The 17,718-nt window shown below is 35.9% G+C and overlaps 1 protein-coding gene across 2 annotated transcripts in view; it reads left to right on the forward strand.

The window, feature by feature from the left end:
• Positions 1–15,852, forward strand: part of sfmbt2 (Scm like with four mbt domains 2) — a 42,511-nt gene extending 26,659 nt beyond the window's left edge. For both annotated transcript variants that reach the window (XM_082168206.1, XM_082168207.1), the window contains 17 exons: positions 476–564; positions 1,240–1,483; positions 3,052–3,149; positions 3,248–3,349; positions 3,490–3,637; positions 4,083–4,165; positions 5,531–5,657; positions 5,799–5,912; positions 6,812–6,854; positions 7,039–7,103; positions 7,232–7,371; positions 10,047–10,156; positions 10,633–10,808; positions 10,985–11,148; positions 12,399–12,653; positions 12,805–12,933; positions 14,179–15,852. In XM_082168206.1, coding sequence (XP_082024332.1) covers positions 476–564; positions 1,240–1,483; positions 3,052–3,149; positions 3,248–3,349; positions 3,490–3,637; positions 4,083–4,165; positions 5,531–5,657; positions 5,799–5,912; positions 6,812–6,854; positions 7,039–7,103; positions 7,232–7,371; positions 10,047–10,156; positions 10,633–10,808; positions 10,985–11,148; positions 12,399–12,653; positions 12,805–12,933; positions 14,179–14,319 — 2,228 coding nt within the window. In that variant the 3' untranslated portion in view covers positions 14,320–15,852. The remainder of the gene's footprint in view (positions 1–475; positions 565–1,239; positions 1,484–3,051; positions 3,150–3,247; positions 3,350–3,489; positions 3,638–4,082; positions 4,166–5,530; positions 5,658–5,798; positions 5,913–6,811; positions 6,855–7,038; positions 7,104–7,231; positions 7,372–10,046; positions 10,157–10,632; positions 10,809–10,984; positions 11,149–12,398; positions 12,654–12,804; positions 12,934–14,178) is intronic.
• Positions 15,853–17,718: the final 1,866 nt, after the last annotated feature.

A 17,718-nucleotide genomic window follows, 5' to 3' on the forward strand; every position in this document is an offset into this window, starting at 1 on the left:
CTCTAAATGCCATCTAAATTTTCTTATAGAATGATAATTTTTATCAAGCTTGTGTATTTAAGTTCAGTAATTTCACTTAACTGACAATTAATAGGTAATCTTCATTGCCATTTAAGTGAAATTATTGAATTTAAATATACGAGCTTGATAAAAATGATCATTCTATAAGAAAATTTCAGATGGCATTTAGAGGCTTTTGCATCTGAACTCTTCATATATATATATATATAATTCATGTTTACTTCTTGGTTCAACTTAAATGTAATGTTTGATGAACAATTATTCAGTTAGACAAAAATGCAAAATAAACTTTTGAATCTCTGACGTTACACACATACACAAACATGTGCATGGTAGATATTATCAAACAGCAAAGTAATACATTAGTTCCAGCCACAAAAGTATGGAAATTGTCTGTTTATTTGGATTTATAGTGTGTGAAATTCATTATCTGCTCTTTCTTGATCTATTTCAGCTATTAAAGAGAAGTACAGTGACTGGGCCGAGTTTCTTATCAAAGAGCTCACAGGTTCACGGACGGCACCGGCTAACCTTCTTGAAGGGGTGAGAATGATGTTACACTTGTTTGTTTAGTGTACAAGAACATCAAAAATGTCCTTGACATTAACAATTTTGTAAATGCGTAAACAACAGCAGAAGTGAGATTTACCAGCCTATCACATGGAAACAAACATTGGACCAAATATGATGATATTATCAGCCAATACAATGTTACAGATAAAACTGCACCACAATACCATAATTCTGTTTATTGGCTACATTATTAGCACTCTTGGGACATGACCTACTGGTTGAGAACCATCGAATTACGGCGAAAATTTAATTTGGAATGGCCTTAATCAGAGTATTCGACATTTAATTTGACGTGAATGAAAACAAGACTGTAATAGATCATGTGATTGGCTTGCACAAAAATCCCATCATTGTCTGTGACAGCAAGACAATATTAGTTATGGGAAAAAATTACACACCTAATGTCCATCTTCTACTCTTCATTTTGATGCGTTTAATGCTAAATAAAATGAACGCGTCACATTTTTTCATCCAAAATTATGCACAGCAATACAATTTTTCCAAACTCTTAAGCCGAGTCTTCCCCAGAGGATTCAAAGGCAGCAACCGAATCAAGAGTTACATGTTAAATTGCAAATTCCTTGATAAATGATTTACCTAAATGAAGAATATTATTTCTTTTTCTCTCTCATCCTCTCATCTCAGCCATTAAAAGGTAAAAACACAGTGGATCTGATCGTGGTAGGCTGTATTTTGGAAGTGCGTGATGACTCCGAACCTAGCGTGTACTGGGCCGCGCAAGTCCAGTGTAACGTCGGTGGACGTTTATGCCTCAGCTATGTTGGATTAAATGACCCCGCCCACTACAGGTGGATGTTCTACCTTGACAACAGGCTCCGCCCCCTGGGATGGGCCAAAGAGAATAATTTATCAATGAAACCGCCCACAGGTGAGAGCATGTATTTGATCGGTATAAATGACTTTGCAACTAAACTAAAATATAGTCAGTGTTGATTCAATTGCATAATTAAGTTAAATGAATTGATTTATTAAATTAAAATAAATGGAGATTTAAATCTAAATAAAATCATTAAATAAAATACATTTAATAAAACAATTTTCCTCTACTTTTTTCAAGTTTCCATTTAAGGTTTTGAGTTAAAGCAGGGCAGTTCATAGTCATACTTTTTGCATTTTTCTTGAGGCTTCCCCTTTCTTATGCAAATTATTCCATTTGCACTATTGCCAAGTTTTTGATAGTGTACAAAAACTTGTTCCATTGCCAATTTCTATGTACAGCCTGTCTGACTTCCACACTCTAATAATGATGGATCTGAAAGCATTTCTAACAGATATGCTTAAGTAATGCTTAAGAAATAATTGATATCAGTCAATGCATTAAAAGGTGTAAATGTTTACCTCAATAAATTTTTTCAGGCAGTTACTAGTTCAAAAGTCACTCTAGAATTAGTATCGATTACTTGGCCTGTCTAAGCAGTTATTTTGAGAAGAGAGAGAGAGTGTGTTAATGTGTGATTTCCTGCATCTGCTGTGACTCTTAGCAGTGTTAAGTGGTTGCGATGCTACAAATAGCCAAGCAATTACTTTAACTGCATGTCTCAATAGCAAGGTGATAGCATGACATTTTTAAATCATGTAGTTTTTCAAGAGCTAAAATATTTTATTGATTACGTATTAGTGTAGCGTTGACAAGAAGGTTCTTGTGTCTGTGAGTGTCTGTGTGTGCAAGAGAGATAGCATATTGGCTTATCTGTAATATAAATGACTGATTGGCACTAACATTATTACATATTGTACAACAGTTAGTTCTGGATGGATGGATGACTATTGGGTTGAAAAAAATACTTTGATGGATATATAAAATGATGGATAACTGGATGCATAGTTGGTTAAAAGGATAGTTAGATGAATAATTGTGGATGATTGATGGATGGATTGATAAATAGTTTGTTGAATAAATACTGGGATAGATGGAAGGCTGGACGGATGAAAAAATGCTTTGATGAATTGCTAACTGGATGGATGAATAACCATGGATATTTGATTAAATGGATGGATGGATGGATGGATAACTATACGGATACTTGGTTAAATGGACGGATGGATGAATGATGCATGAATGATAAACAGTTAGTTGAATAAATACTTGTTTGGATGGATGAATGAATGGATGGGGAAATGGACAAATAGATGGATAAGTGTATGGATAGTTGGTTAAATGAACGGACGGATGGATAGTGGATGGATGATGCATGCTTGATAAATAATTGGTTGAATAAACAGTTGTTTGGATAGTTGATTAAATGGATGGATAGATAAAGGGATGGATGGATGTATGTATGGATGGATGGATGATGCATGATTGATAAATAGTTAGTTGAATAAATACTTGTTTGGATGCATGGATAAGGTGAATGGGTGGATGAAGGATGGATTGATGAATAGTTTGTTGATTAGATAGATGGATGAGCTTGTGTTTCTCTCTTTCTCTTTCAGATCGCTGTGATTTGAGGAGCAGCTCAGAATGGACTGAAGCTTTAGATCAAGCCACAGCTGAAGCTTTGAACAGTCCACTTCCACTGGAGGTCTTTAAGGTGTGTGTGTGTTTTGGGAAAGTTGGAGACGTGAGGCGTCATTTTACACAAAGCTCTTGATAACATTCACATCTGATATCTGTATGTGTGTGTTTCAGGATCACGCTGACTTAAACACACACTCCTTCAGGGCAGGAATGAAGCTTGAAATGGTCTCACCAGTGGAACCCTTCCACATTCTCCCTGTGTCTGTAACTAAAGTACGTTCTTACACACACACACACACACACACACTAGATGAAGGGTTATTATGCTAGAGGATATAATTACTAGCCACCGACCCTGACATCAGGCGTTCTGTCTCTCTCTCTGTCTCACACCATGTCTCTCTGATCTGCAGATCTACAATGAATACTACTTTCAGATCACAGTTGATGACCTCACTGCCGAAGCCCCGCCCACTTCTGTGGTGTGTCACGCCGACTCACCGGGCATCCTGCCAGTCCAGTGGTGCCTGAAGAATGGTGTTGGACTGGAGAGGCCACGGGGTGGGTGTGACTGTGATTTCTCTGCGTGCTAATGGGATTTTAACTATTAAATTCATATTCACTTAATAAGAGTCTATCAATGCTGTTTGCCTCAGATCTATCTCACTATTATTTTTAGTTTAGTGTGCTTTATTGGTGTAGAATGGATCTGTATTGGTTAAGCATTTGAGAATCAAGTTAGTAAGAAAAAAAAAACTTAAGTTAGAAATAAAAATAAAATATAGAATAAATATTAATTATTAATATAAAAATGAACTATTGTTTTATATTTATATTCATATAACATTAATAATAATATATTTTAGCTAAAAATAATTAAGGATGAAGGAAAATACAGTGCAAATAACTAACTTATTTGCTTATAATATGTCTCTCTCTCTCACTCGCTCGCTCTGCCTCTCTCTCCGTCTCATTTGGTTTTTCTCAATGTCTCATTTTCTGTCAGGCTTTGAGTCACAGGACTTCGATTGGGCGGACTATCTCAAACACACTGGCACTGAAGCTGCTCCAGATGTGTGTTTCCCAAACGTAAGGCACTTTCTCTCGATTTCCCCTCGCCTTTAGATGTCCACGAGTGCGGTTTTGATTTTATCTGAAAGAGGCTTTGGGGATTTCTTGTTAATAAGATAAAGTCTGATGAAAGTGTGCCAGCTATCGGGTTTTCCCGTTTCGATGTTGGTCACATTGACGCACGCGCACAAGATGCAAAAAAAGATTGCTGTTTTTGTGAGAAATACCCCTCCCCTATTGTGTTTCCTGTTCTTCATAAAGTTTAAAGTTGACTATATGAACAATAAGGTTCAAATATATTGTGCGCTATATTTTGAATATGAATATATTCGCATTAGGTTCATAAAATGAAGTGCCATCCCTTCATTATAACAGCGGTTTTCAAACGTTTTTGATGCCAGGGACTTTAAATATGATGATTTCCTTGCAAGAGGTAACCTTTCTAAAGTTTATAAATTTTGTTTTTGGTCGAATAGTAAAATATGTAAGTAAATATATAAATTGTCCTTTTTTTTAAAGACAATATGTACTTGCAAAATTTATTTTTTGTTTTTGTTTTAAGTTGACAGTGTATATTTAGTCTTCCTATTGTTTATTTAATAAAACCTTAATATTTAATGTTATATTTTTTACTATATAATCAGCGTAAATTTTGTTACTAAACAGCATTATGGATATAAATACACACAAAAACACTATATATTATAATATATATATACACGCGCTCTAGTTCTCTCTATATTCCCTAGTTCTCTCTAATATCTACAATACTATCTAATGTGATAGTCACCATTAATTTAATGATATATGTGTGTGTGTGCGTGCGTGTATAATATTGTATTATCCAGAATAAAATTACATGTTTTTAGTCTTTATATTGTTTGTAAATATTTCATTTTATTTAAAGTATTATCTTAACACAATAATATTGAAATTCCTAGCCACTGACATGTAAACTAAGGTTAATTAATGTAATGTTAACTAATGTTTTGCATCATAGCTGTTACTGTATCGTGGGTGTTTGGACAATTGGAATGATGTATTGACCAATCAGCATCCAAGCAGTGGTATTTTAAAGCCAAATTCCACGAATTAATTTGGGATTCGAGATAAAAGCTATGACTGCGTGGCTTGTTTGTTGTTTATTGTGCACCAATTATCGGATGTAAATGGTGATAAGTCTTATATAAATGCGTTCGCCATTATTGGAGTCATTAAAACATTTTCCAGTTAAAAAAATGTTCCAGTTAATTTTCATGGTTATGTATCTCCCTTGTTATCCTGTTTGTGTGCATTTACTGTGATCTTCATTGTTTTGTGTAATTGGACACATGAGGCTTTTCCACTAACCTATTTTTTTTTTCCTGCGTTGCGTGCGATCAGGCTTCTCAAAGCAAGGGCTTCTGTAAGGATATGTGGCTTGAAGCCGTGAATCCACATCAACCTGCTGAACTCTGCGTCGCTCGTATCACTCAGGTCAAAGGTCGGCTTCTCTGGCTCAAACTGGAAGGTAGGAATGAATAGAGCATGTATGTTCACATTCTTTTCATATTATTTAATAGAAATATTTCGAGCACATGACCTTACAGTGAATACCAAAAGAAATGACACGTCGACACAATTTTTTTTCCCTCTTTCTCTTTGTCTATAGGTCTGACCAAGCCGTTACCAGATTGTATAGTGGATGTTGAGAGTATGAATATCTTCCCTGTGGGCTGGTGTGAAGCGAACGGCTATCCACTAACACATTTACAAAAGACTGTCTGTGAGTGTCACATACTAATGGATTCATTTGTGTCAGAAATGAAAACATATGCTTTGAGTCTGACATTTACTTCATCAAAAAGAAAAATGTTTAAATGCTGCAAAAAGAATGGTGTGGAATTTGGTTATATCAATGGATAAAATGTTAACATTAAAAAGGCATAATTCTGTTATTTTTTTATTATAAATTTGTGATTTTTAAAGCATTTTAGCAAAATTTCTATGGACACTGCAACGGTCTTGATAAGACGTTTAACCTAATGCGAATTTTGTTAAAAACAAAAATTCACCATATATCAAATACATAACACTAAATCCCAAAATGTAAAAATATAGAATCTACTCCACTTTAATGCAAAACGTTTGCATTCTTTTAATTCAGCTAAGAGGTCACGCCATGACATATCGATCTACATGATACGAATATCACATGATACCAATCTGCAGGTCAGCGTTCACAAAACTCGAACTTTGGAATGCAGTGATATCTGGAACTTCTTTCCATGATCTTGCGTCTCCGGTCTCCTGCGTTCGCATGGTGGTCTGTTAAAAATGAGGGGTCTGAATGCACTGTATATTTTCATAGTTATGCTCTAAGATGAGATCAGTGCAAAATGATGGCAACATAAACCAAGCAAACCTTAAAATGTCCTTTTGTACGTCACTTGTCCTGGCTGCTTATGATAAAAAATTAAATAAAAAGTAATACAGCAAAAACAGCTGTCATTTACTTATGTGGTGCATATCTTATTCTGCTCCTTGAAAGTAATCCAAACAATACTTCTCAGAATTTCATGGTGGGTTTTTTTTCAGAGAACACACAAAAATCCTTGAAACTTCCCTATGTTGCCCTGTGCGTCATGTTTTTTTATTTATACATTTTTTTTGTGGTGTTTTCAGGTCTGCCTCAGAAGAAGATTGCTGTTGTTCAGCCTGAGAAACAGTGAGTAGATGTACTCCTCTGGTGGACATTTGTACCCATGAGTCTTTGTGTTTGTGTTGCTAGTAGAAAGCATGGGACTTTTAACCTAAACGTCATGCATGTGATTCATCTACTTCCTGTTTTTACTCAGTTGTTTTTGTTGTCCATAATATCATTTGATGATTGATTGATTTTTTTTTTTTAGGTTGGCTCCCTCACAGCCTCCTGATGCCCCTCTTAACCTGTGCCCATCCATGGCCATGGATACAGGTTTGACATATTTACTACATATTCTACCAATAACTTCATCTGACCTCTGCATGTGTCATATAACCATTATCTTCACAAATGGATTTTGTGCTGATATCGCTAATCTGCTGTGTGTTTGTGTTGTTTAGGTTTGGTGAATGGAAAGTACTGTTGTTCTCAGCTCTTCATCAATCATCGCTGTTTCTCTGGTCCGTATCTCAACAAGGGCCGAATCGCTGAGTTATCAAAGGCCGTGGGGCCTGGAAAGTGTGCTGTAGTCCTCAAAGAGGTACGATCTTCTCTTATATAGGAAATTTACGTATTGCAAATGTTTAATCAATATGAAGATTTTTGTTAGTTTTAAAATGTACATGAATGTATAAGGAAAAATATTTGGTAACACTTTAGTTTAGGGTCCAATTCTCACTATTAACAAGTTGCTTATTAGCATGCATATTACTAAGATATTGGCTGTTTATTAGTACTTATAAAGCACATATTAATGTCTTATTCTGCATGTTCATATTCTACATCCCTTAATCCTACACAATACCTAAACTTAACAACCATTAACTATGAACTATTACTAACCAGTAATTAGGCGTTTATTGAGGCAAAAGTCATAGTTAATAGTTAGTTAATAGTGAGAATTGGACCCTAAACTAAAGTGTGACCAAATATTTGTATGATTTCATTAAAAGTCTACATTAAAATGAGGTCATAAAAGTTATACATCCTCAATAATTATACAAGAACAAGTGAAATGTTATTTATAGGGCTGTGTCGATTTAACGTGTTTATTTAATTAAAGGTGCTCTAAGCGATGTTGGGTGATGTCACTTCTTGTTGACATTCAAAGTATTGTCAAACAAAACGGAGGCTAGCTCGACCCGCCCTCCTCCTCATCCCGTTCCCCCACCCTCCTCCCTTCCGTGCTTCCTGAAACAGTCATGGACGAGTCGAAGGCTTTTCCGATGTAAATTCGGGACTTCGCGCGTTCCTTCTCCTTTTCCCTCTTCTCTGCTATTTGTTCATCGGAATGTCGTCTCTTTGGTCGTGTGTCGGCCATATCAAAATTCAAGAGAATATAATTATAACGTTAGGGTGTACTCACACTAGGCACGGTTGCCATGAACCGGGCCCGAGTACGATTGTCCCCCCTCCCCACTCCCCCTCTGGCCTGCACTCACATAGGGTTTCAGCATTCGTGCCGGAGCACGCTTACTTCATTATGGTGCGACGGTTTCGAGATAAACAGGAAGAGCGGCGCTCTCACTGAACACAATGGAGTCCAGCACGGTTAGCGCTCACACTGCATGCGAACCGCGCCCGAGTCCAACTGAACCGTGCTCTGGCCCACCTCTTCCAAGCGGGCCAGGGCCGGCTAATCGAGCCGCGCCCGGGCACGGTTCGGAGCACTCACACTAGTCAAACGAACCGCGCTTTGGAGGTCAAACGCACTCGGGCACGGTTCAAACTGGCTAGTGTGAGTACACCCTTAGTCGTTGTCGTTGTCTAGGACATCTCTCCTCTAGCTAACTTCCCTCTTCATGCTTCTCTCTCCTCCACTCCCCACACCCCCTTCATGTGCACGCGCACTAACCCCCCAACCCCCACCCCAAAATCATTCTTGTTGGTTATTGGCTGGAACACTGTTTGTTATGTTTCGTGGTCCAGGCTGGGCCAGTTTGTTTTTCTTGCCGTTTGTGGAGCCTGGGCTGTCTACAGAGATCGCGTTTTTTTACAGTGTGTTCAGGGGACAGGCAGTTAGCGGATAGTGAGGAGATGTTTGCGGTATGTGACAAAAAAAAATTCGGCCTAAAAAACGTGTGACATCGCTTAGAGCACCTTTAATTAGTTATGAAAAAAATAACGTATCAAAATGATTAACCCCAGACCTACATAGTTCGTCTTACATTTCATACAGTTGAATTGTGAAGCAGGGCAACAGCTCACTGTGTGATGTAGCAATAGAATGCAGTTATATGCCCCTAAAATTCACAATGTCAGGGCAGAAATGCCACTGTATGAGTTTTTGTCTCATATTTATATCATATGATATAGTTAAGCAATATCACACCAGTAATGATTGCAATATCACACAAGTGCTGTTTTGATCCCGAATAGCACAAGTGCGAATGTGAGACTGATTTTACACAACAGTTCAAATAATATTGTTATATTTTAGATGCAATATTGTGTTTTTGTCAACAAAATATTACATATAAAGCCACAGCACAACGATTGTGCATCTCTGAGCAACACAGCATTGTTTCTGAATGAATTCTCATTTTGAGCGAATCAGTCGGGTGAACCAATGATTCAATGGCCCATTCATAAAGAGATTAATTTACTTCGTTCCTTAATGAATCAACTGTTTGAATGAATCGAAAGAATGAATGAGTGAGTGATTTACTCATTTCGACATTTACCGCAACCAACTGCCAGTTTTAGTTTCTTATTTAGAATATTGTTTCATCAACAAACAAAAACAAAATTCAGATTGCACATTAATAAAAAAAACATTAAAGGTATTGATAACCCACAAATTATAATTCTGTGATTTACTCACCCTTATGAAGCCTAAAACTGTATGTAATAAATTCTATGTTGAATCAAATATAATATTTCTTTCTAAAGCTACCTTTTCTAATGTCTATTTGATGCTTTTCTCATTAAACACAATAATGACTTTAAATTATCTTTTGGGGGTAATTTCAAACTTGACATTGTGTAATTAATTGTAATCGCTTGACAGCCCTAGTTATTTAATATAGTTTTTGATTGTCAGTTGTTGTTGCCACACTGACAACTTGCATGTACTTCATATTACAGAAGCTACCCATATGTGGTTATTTTAGCTGTAGTGTATATGCATGTGTTTTGTGTGTCTGAATTTGTTTATATATATTTATGTAACATGATTCATGAAATAAATAGCCTGATCATGTAATTTTCTTACAGATTCTGACAATGTTGATAAACTCAGCATATAAACCCGGCCGTGTGCTCAGAGAACTACAGATGGTGGAAGACCCACAGTGGAACTGTCAGGAGGAAACCCTGAAAGCCAAGTATGAACACACACACACTCATATTTTTACCATGAAGCTAATTTTAATTTACACAGATTAATCCTATCAATAAAAAAAAGGAAGGAAAACAGCTTATAAATCATACTAAATGATGTTTTTTTTAATGTAAAAATGCAGAACGTTTTCTGTGATGGTAGATTTAGGGTTAACGGATAGAATATACAGTTATACAGTATAAAAATCATTATGTCTATGGGAAGTCCCTATAAAACAATGAAACCCAACATGTGTGTGTGTGCATAAGTTTAAAAACAATAATATTACTGATATATTAGCAAACAAACAGAATTGAATTGTGCAAACAATGAACATAGCTTTCCTTCATTTGCATAATGAGGTTTTAAGCCAGCTGATTAGCATAGTCATGTGTGGTGAACGTGTAAAATGTTTCATTTTCATTATGTTCTTGATAGTGGAAACTAGTACTGCGGTGAAACACATTTGCTTGTTTCTAGATATAAAGGGAAAAGCTATCGCTCCACCATGAGAATCGTCCGAACAGCAGATCAAGTGTCGGAGTTTTGTCGACGAGTATGCGAGAGACTCCAGTGTTGTCAGAATCTTTTTGGCCCAACATACGTGTCCGACACGTGCCCTGAAAACTGCTCCAGTCAGACCAAGACCAAATACAGTGAGTCTTTTATTCCTCTACAATGATGAAAAGTTATGTTTTCTCTAACTTGGAGTTAAAATGACATGTTTCACAAGCGCAAGGTATTATTTTCTCCAAAGACACACGCAGATGCACTCAGACTTACATGTAGTTCTTTCTAACTGTCGATAACTGTGTGTGTGTCCCTGATGTAGCATATTACAAGAAGAGGAAAGTTGGTCGCCCAAGTTTAGGAGAGAATGCTCAGGACGGTGACATGACCAAACCAGCACGACGCCGAAAGAAACGCAAAGCCATCTTTGTCCAGAAGAAACGGCGCTCTTCTATTGTGGGATACCACACCACAGAGTCACCTCAGGTCTGCCAAACCATTTCAACCCAGACAAAAACACATACTTTCAATTGTAACTCATGAAACCTACTTAAAGGGATACTTCAGGATTTAGCATTAAGTATGCAAGTGCATACTTTTCAAAGAGTATGTTTGAGGCACCTGCACACTAAACAGTAAATGTCACACAAAGTGACAAAATCACAGCCAATCACAGCATACGTTTCATTAACTACTGTATGCAAAGCGTTACTTGCACCAATTCGATTTGTTGTGGGCGGAGCTAACAATTGCACTGTAAAAATCATTTATTTTAAATAATTATTAACTTTTTTTTTTCAGTAAAAATATCTAAACATCCATAAAATAAAAAAATTACTTAAGCAAATTTGCAAATATATTAACATTTATATTTTTCATTTATCTTATTTTTCATTTAGTAAACATTTATGCTAAAACAAACAAAAAAAGTCAGAAAATAATTATGGCTTATTAAATATTGCAGACTTCAGTTACTTCAACTAGAATTATTTTTCCTTATTTTATTATTTTCATCATTTAAATTGTCAAAGAATATGATTTGCTTATTTTTTATTATTTTCATGTTTTACATTTTTATTAGTATTCTCATTTACTTTTCTAAATGCAAATTGTCAAAAATAGTAGTTTTTAGTATTGCAGACTTAAGTTAATTCATTTCAATGATATATTTGTATTATTAGAACAATTTTATTATCAAGTAAATTAATATTTTGTAGAAATTAAGACAAAAATGCTGATCAGTGACTGAATGGAATATGTGTGTGTGTGTGTGTGTGTGTGTGTGTGTGTGTGTGTGTGTGTGTGTGTGTGTGTATGTATGTATATATATATATATATATATATATATATATATAAAATGTATTTATTTTTTGTAGTGTGATCCACCAGCCAACAAAAAAAACCAAAAAATTATTTGGAAAAAAAATACTGACCAACATAAAAAAAGATATGATTAATTGATGCTTTAGCACATCAAACCTGGTTAAAGGCATCACATTACCAAAATTTGGTAAAAAAAAAAGTCTACTGTCCACTGTCAATAGTGTAGTAATGCATAAAGCATCGCTCACACAGAAGACAAATGAATGTAAATTGATGCAGAATCTGCATGGAGAAATGTTACAACCTTATGTGAAATTACCATTTGCGCAGAATCCTATTTAAATGACAACATTTTGCCAAGCAAAGGTAAATATGAAAATATGTAACACTGTTCCTCCACTGTGTCTTTATAGGATAGTGATTATTACTATGATGATGAGGAAGAGGATTTTGAGGAGTGGGGCAGTGAGGCCAGTTCCAACTCGCTCCGTGAGGAGGCCTCTTCCCACTCATTCCAGGACGCCCCGAGGAGAGGAAGACCTCCACGCCGTGCTGCTCTTCAGCGCAGGGCGACCCATCCGAACACCTCCGACAGGTCCTCTCCCAGAAGGACCACACGCTCGGTTTCCTGCAGCCAGAACCAGACGGCCAACCACACAAACACAAAGGTAAAGTGTCCACACAGACATACAGTATAGAACCTTTTGTGTGAATTATTCCCTAAACATAATACCTTTCATTTACAATGAACGCCTAGAGATTCTAGGCTAGAGTCAAATTATATTAGCTAATGTGAAGTTTGCTTGTGTGCATATGTAGACGGAGAGTTTTGAAGAGGAAGATCGTCTGGTGTTGGAGAGGAATCCTTTGGAATGGAGTGTGTCTGATGTGGTTGAGTTCATCACGTCCACAGATTGTGCCTCCCTAGCAAAGATATTCCAAGAGCAGGTACAGGACACCCACCTTTATGTGCCACTTCTTTGGCTTTTAATGCCTAATTCATGTCACGTTTTCAAATTCTAAATCAGATTTCTCATATCAATAAGTAGTCTATTTTAGTAACTTAAAGATTATTTCATTTCTTTTAGTAAACTGACTGAAATGATTGAAATGTTATTATTTTTATTAGTATTCTTATTTTATTAAAATACTCAAAGATCTGAATAGAAAAATGTTAAAGTATTTCAGTCTTCAGTTAAATATTTTTCATTATTTTATTTGATTATTTTCACAATTTTAATTTGTTAAAGATTATGAATATTTTTATTAGTATTCTTATTTTCATTTCTTTTCTGAATTCAAACACTCACTTATTTAATTTTTAATATTGCAGTCTTTAGTTAAACAACGAAATGTTTTCCATTATTTGATTTGATTATTTTCTAAATTTAAATGGTCAAAGATTATGATTTTCTTTATTCATTATGTTCTTTTATTATTTTCTGAATTCAACTATATAATTTTTTACATATTGCAGACTTCAGTTAAACTAAATGAGCATATTTTTCATTATTTTATTTTTATATTTTAAAAGTTCTTTTATTATTTTCATAATTGAAATGATCATTATCGGTATTATTTTTAAATATCGCTGGCTATATTAAAATTGCAGAAGATTAAGATTATCTTTTATTAGTATTCTTACTTTCTTTTATTGTTTCTGAATAAATGTTTTCACTTATTTTTGTAATATTGCAGACTTTAGTTAATTCAACTAAAAATATTTTTCCTTATTTTATTATTTTCATAATTTAATGTTATTTATTATATATATTTTATTATATATTATTTATTTTATTACTGTTCCATTTACTAAATACTCAACAGCTGATATTTGAGTATTGTCGACAGGTTCATTAATTTAAATGAATTTTATATTGTTATTATTATTATTTTCATAATTTTCATTGTCATGGTAATTTTTTATTAGTATTTTATGTAAATTTTATGTCTATGTTATAAAATATTGCACTCTGTATTAAAAGGCTGATCAGCGTGCAATCTAGAATGCTTTGCTTACTATGTAGCCAACATGAAATCAATATTTACCCTTTTTACTTCAAATAAAATCATACTTTCAAATCATACATGTACTATCATGGTGTGTGCAACTGAAGCAGACAAGCACAAGCAAAATCTGTCAAATAAAATCCAATATTTATGCTAACTCATACATGTTTTTTCATCCTCAAGGACATTGATGGACAGGCCTTGCTGCTGCTGACACTTCCTACAGTCCAAGAATGCATGGACCTAAAGCTCGGCCCCGCCATCAAACTCTGCCATCAAATCGAGCGAGTCAAAGTGGCCTTCTACTCCCAGTACGCTAACTAAGCTAACCTTTAGCCTCGGCGGACACAAACCAACAGACACCTATGATACTCAGGGGATGTAAGGAGTCATTCCATCCATCAGGAAACCTCAGGTTGTCCTCATACCGAATGGATTGGAATATGAGATTGAGTCAAGGAATATATGCTTTCCCTCCAAAAGAAAGAAGTTTAAAGGTGAAGGCTGCTGGTCTAGATGGTCTCCCAGCCTAGTCGAACTGGTGTTTAGTTGATTTAGCTGGTTGGCCTGCTGGTCAAGTACCCAAAACCTCCCTAAAGCCATCTAAATAGACCAGACTAACTGGTCTCAGCTTCAAGAGTTTTGTTTTTCAGCAAGGTGGTGTGCTGAATCCCTGAAGAAGACTTGCCAAACAAGTGGAGGTTTAGGTTTGGTTTCATAAGAAAGTCTTTATAGGAAGAAGACAACAAGAGGGAACGAGGATACGTCGAAACTGTGAAAACAACATCCAATCCCTGAGTTCACTGCAGAACTATCTGAAATCTTTCAAGACCAAATTATATTTATAATGGCGAATTATATATGAAGTATTAACTTCGGAAGTGAACTAATATATTTGTAATATTTATTTTGTTCTGATAAACTATTTTTATAAAGTTTGTCGTGTTCGTCAGGTGAGTGGAGATTTAACACCTTTAAATCTACTTGGGGCAACTTGGGCATTATGAATTACGGACTATTATTAATATCAGGACTGATATTTGATATAAACATTGTGTGTGTATGCCGAGATGTACATATGTGCATGAATGTTGGCTGCATACATAACTATACACACATTTGTTTTCCCAAACGTTCATGCCTGTTGTAACGCATCATTTGTTTCTCTTTAGAATACAAGGGCGAGTGAATTTTTGAAGAGCTGCCTTTTGTCATGGCCTATCTATATTTTATGTAAATGTGTTATTGATCTATGCAACATTGGATGTTTTCTATATATATTTTTTTTGTTTGTAAACACTTTCATAGTGATATATTTTTTACTTATCTGTTTTCTGACACAATTGGATCACTTCGCAAGTAGAATGTATTAAATTTGGATTAACTGCTATTGAAATATTGTCTGCGATCATAAACTTATTAATTTCCATTATTGCAATAATTAAAAATTGCAAATGTTTGAAATACCTGCAAATGTAAACCACACCAAATGTCCATTGCCACAAACAAAAAATTAGACTTAGTTTGCAAAAATGAACAAAAATCGCATGTAAAGTGCACTTTCAATGGAAGTCTATGGGACAAGGCAGTAACAAGAAGCGAGAAAGTGATTTTATCAATCTAGTTTTATGTTAACATGTAATAGTAGTTGCTGAACATAAGTAACACTGTGTATTTTAATGTTCATCTCAGTGCAATGTCTTGCCCCATAGATTTCCAATGTAAATGTGACTTGCTTATTTTTTCAAACTGACAGAACAGTCAAAATTATTTTCTGTGGCTAATCGACAGATGCTGTCCATAGATTTTGTATTTAACCCGGAACATTCCTTCAATAAATAAAACTATACAACTGCATAGTTTATACTTGACTGTGATTTCCAGAGAATTTGAAACAAATGTGAACTTAGTCACCCCAATGGGAACAAAGTAATTTCCGGGAAACAGTAGGCAATATTATGTGGGCTATTTACAGCACATCCCACTCACACACTCAGATGATATTACATAACTACTGGAGGGTTTTTTTCTGCCATGAACATTTCTCTAAGGGTACATTTACACGACAACGATATGCTTAAAATGGAGAGGTTTTTCCTTTGAGGTTTCAGCGTACAGACGTCACCATTGTCAAAACGATTCCTATATACACGGATCCACGAAAACGACTAAAAACCGCCAGGCCAGAAGATGGCGATGAAACACTATAGACTGAACACGTAATACGCATGAGTATGACGTCATCATCCTCAAAGATTCGCGTTTTTGTTGTTTACACGGAGACTGTTTTCAAAAACGTGCACTTTGAAACACGTTTTCAAAAGTTTGCGTTTTCGGACACGCTGCTGTCGTGTAAACTAATGGCCAAAACCCATAAAATAAACTATTAATTACTGAGTTCAGGTGTAACAATCAGACCCATTGCCAAAGGTGTATCAAATCAATCACCTAGCCATGCAGTCTGCATTTACAAACATTTGTGAAAAAAAGGGTCATTCTGAAGGGCTCAGTGAAATTAAATGTTTGCAATAAGTCAGTTCGTGAAATTTCCTCTTTGCTAGATAGTCCACAGTCAATTGTTAGTGATATTCTTGGAAAGTGGAAGCGTTTAGGAATGGTAGCAACTTCCACGAAATGTAGGACCACGTAAAGTCACAGAGCGAACTGGTCACTGAGTGCTGAGGAGCATGCAGCGTAAAATCAGAGTTCCAAACTTCCAATACAGCTAAATCTAAGACCACTGGCATTAATATCAGCACACAAACAGTGCAGCAGGAGCTTCATGGAATGGGTTTCCATGGCCGAGCAGCTGCATGTAAGCCTCACATCACTAAGTACAATGTCAAGCGTCGGATGGAGTGGTGTAAAGCATACCGCCACTGGACTCTGAAGCAGTGGAAACGTGTTCTGTGGAGTGATGAAAAACACTTCTCTGATGGCGAGTCTGGGTTTGGCAGATCCCAGGAGAACGTTACCTGTCGGACTGCATTGTGCCAACTGTCAAGATTGGTGGAGGAGGGATAAAGGTACGGGGTTGTTTTTCAGTGGTTGGGCTATAGGCCCCTTACTTCCAGTGCTTCAGCATACTGTTGTGAAGAAAAGTCATCTCTTTCTTGCAAATGAAGCTCAAGAGGCAGAGTTCCAGAAGTCAAAATTCAGTTTAGACTTTATTGAACAAAGCTGAGATGCCTGAACTTGTCTCTGGCCAGGGCAATATACTTGTACATTTTTATTATCTGTTATTTCGCAATAACAAAGTGACTTAATTTTCTGGTAAGATTCATCCCTCCTGTTTCCCACAATTAAGTTTTACTTCCCTCGCCTTTCTCTCTAATTGTGGAATCCTGCCAGTTGATGGTCAACCCTTTCTCAGAGGCAAGATGTAACATTTTCCAAAGAGAATCCACTCTTTTCCAGAGGCAAGAAGCTTCCAAGTGACATTTTTATTTCACACCTCTTAATAATGGTCTCATTTTTTCACGGCTAGTTCTACAATTGTTTTCTATAGGATGAATAAATATTTCATCAATACCAAGACATTTTGGACAATGCTATGCTTCCAACTTTGTGGGAACAGTTTAGGGAAGGCCCTGCTCTATTCCACCATGGCTGTGTCTCAGTGCACAAAGCAAAGTCTATAAAGACATGGTTGGATGAGTTTGGTGTGGAAGATCTTGACTGGCTCACACAAAGCCCTGACCTCAACCCCTTCGAACACCTTTG

This window comes from Leuciscus leuciscus (assembly GCF_965113295.1).
Source record: "Leuciscus leuciscus genome assembly, chromosome: 4".
Taxonomy (NCBI): domain Eukaryota; kingdom Metazoa; phylum Chordata; class Actinopteri; order Cypriniformes; family Leuciscidae; genus Leuciscus; species Leuciscus leuciscus.